This window comes from Apaloderma vittatum, unplaced genomic scaffold, assembly GCF_000703405.1.
Source record: "Apaloderma vittatum isolate BGI_N311 unplaced genomic scaffold, ASM70340v1 scaffold25826, whole genome shotgun sequence".
NCBI classification, from domain to species: Eukaryota; Metazoa; Chordata; class Aves; order Trogoniformes; family Trogonidae; genus Apaloderma; species Apaloderma vittatum.
This window is the reverse complement of record NW_009720441.1, coordinates 9,312-11,086: the sequence shown is the minus strand read 5'-3', so window position 1 is coordinate 11,086 and position 1,775 is coordinate 9,312. Positions and strand designations below refer to the sequence as shown.

General features: G+C 55.8%; 1 protein-coding gene across 1 annotated transcript; it reads right to left on the bottom strand.

Moving 5' to 3' along the window:
• Positions 1-284: 284 nt before the first annotated feature.
• Positions 285-1,462, bottom strand: LOC104275149 (interferon lambda-3-like). Its single transcript, XM_009871021.1, has 5 exons — positions 1,301-1,462; positions 973-1,050; positions 671-814; positions 502-580; positions 285-382 (listed from the first exon to the last, which is right to left on the bottom strand). Exons 1-5 carry the CDS (start codon positions 1,460-1,462, stop codon positions 285-287), a joined length of 561 nt encoding a protein of 186 aa, XP_009869323.1.
• Between the last annotated feature and the right edge of the window lie 313 nt (positions 1,463-1,775).

The following is a 1,775-nucleotide window of genomic DNA, read 5'->3' as shown; positions in this document are numbered from 1 at the left end:
TCCATAAAAACAGTCAGTGGTTTGAAAACCAGCAAACCCAAGATATCCAATGAATACCTCTATCACCATTGAACAGCATCTTTCAAGAACAACATTCCTTTACCTCCTCCCAAGCCATTTATAAATACACAATAAAACCCCAATAAGTTAAAACACAGTGAAAAAAAAATTGTTCCCTGAGCTTGCATAAATAAGAAAAAATGCTTGAATAGGAAATACAGTCCAGCAATGCAATAAAAATCCTTTTTCCTGTTCCTCAGGGCATCCTTTGGGGCTGGTGAGGGCTAGGTGCACTGCTCCCAGAGAGCCACACACTGCAGGTCGTGCAGGATTTGGAAGAGGTGGAGGATGGCAGAGGCCTCCAGGCAGCCGACCCCCCGGCCAGCCGATAGTCTCCTGTGGTGGGGAGAGGGGGCAGGTTATCACCTGGAACGGGGGCAGCGGGCCCTGTGCAGCTGCTGACACCCCAAAACCCTCTCACCCTGCTGGCCTGACTTACTGTTTCCTTGGCCTCCTGCAGCTTGTGCAGCCAGTGCCTCACTTTCCCAGAGGGCTGATGCAAAAGAGCCTCTGTGTCCATCTGCAGGGAAAGTGGCCACGTAAGGACTGTCAGTGCCTCCTGGTGCTGCTGCCAGCATGGGGCTGGGGATTTTGGGAGGGGGGCACTCACACAGCCTCGCAGGTCCTCCTGGACTTGAGTGAGGAAGGCCAGGGGCTGCCAGCGTGTCTTGGCAAACCTGGGATCAGCAGGGAGCTCCAGCATGCTGATGGCAAAGTCCAGCTCGGCTTCCACCAGCTTCACTCGGTCAAGCACCTGTGGGAGGGAGCATCCCGATTAGGGACACAAAGCGCCAGGGCTGGTGGCAGGCTGGAGGGCAGGGATCTCGAGGACCTGCCCTGGGGGTGCAGCTGGATGTGAGGTTCTGCCTGGAGGGGGGATGTGTACCCTCTTTTTACAGCATTGCCTCTTACCGACAGGCTTGCTACTTTCCATTTCCGATGGAAGAGCCTGGTGTGGCATTTGTGGTCTGACAGTGGCATGATGTCCTCCTCCTGCAGGAGTAAAACAAGAGAGTTTGAAAAACTGTCACCTTGACTTTTGACAGCCTCAAGCAGCCTTGAGAGGTTGGAAACCAGGACATTTCACCCAGCATCCTTCTTGTCCCCAAACTCCCTTGAAAAACATGCATCCTCATCCCTAAACAGCTGCAGAAAACATCCACCTCGTCACTCAGGGTCTCACATCCTTTCTGCCTTGTGCCCTGCCAGCCCACAGCCCCCCGTTGCCAGCAGTACTCACAAACTGCTTCTTCAGCTTCCACACAGCCTGCAGCTCGTGGGGCACCGGGAACCGGTACTTGGACAGGCTGCAGCCCTTCTTCAGGGCGTCCCGGGGGAAGGCAGTCCCGGAGCTGGTCCCCAGCACCAGCACAAGCAGTGAGGTGAAGCCCAGGCACAGCATTTCCCCAGTGACAGCTCGACAGCGAGCAGGTTATGATGGGGCCGCGGTGCAAGCCAGAGAAGATGAGCTGGAGCGCGTCGGGTCGGATCCGCTAAATCTCAGATGCCTGAAGGTGTGGCTCGCTTGGCTGCGCTGGGGGTTTGCGTTCCCCTCTCTCGCCGTGGCTGCCTCGTTGCTCCATCTCCCCAGCTTTTTATGCTGCCTGCCAAGTGTGATTGCACTTTCAGGTTGGCAGGAAAATCCAGGGGATAGTGGCTCTGGAAAGAGGAAAGTGAAAGTGGTGGTGGAGGGAGGCGTCTGCCGCTGCCTGCCC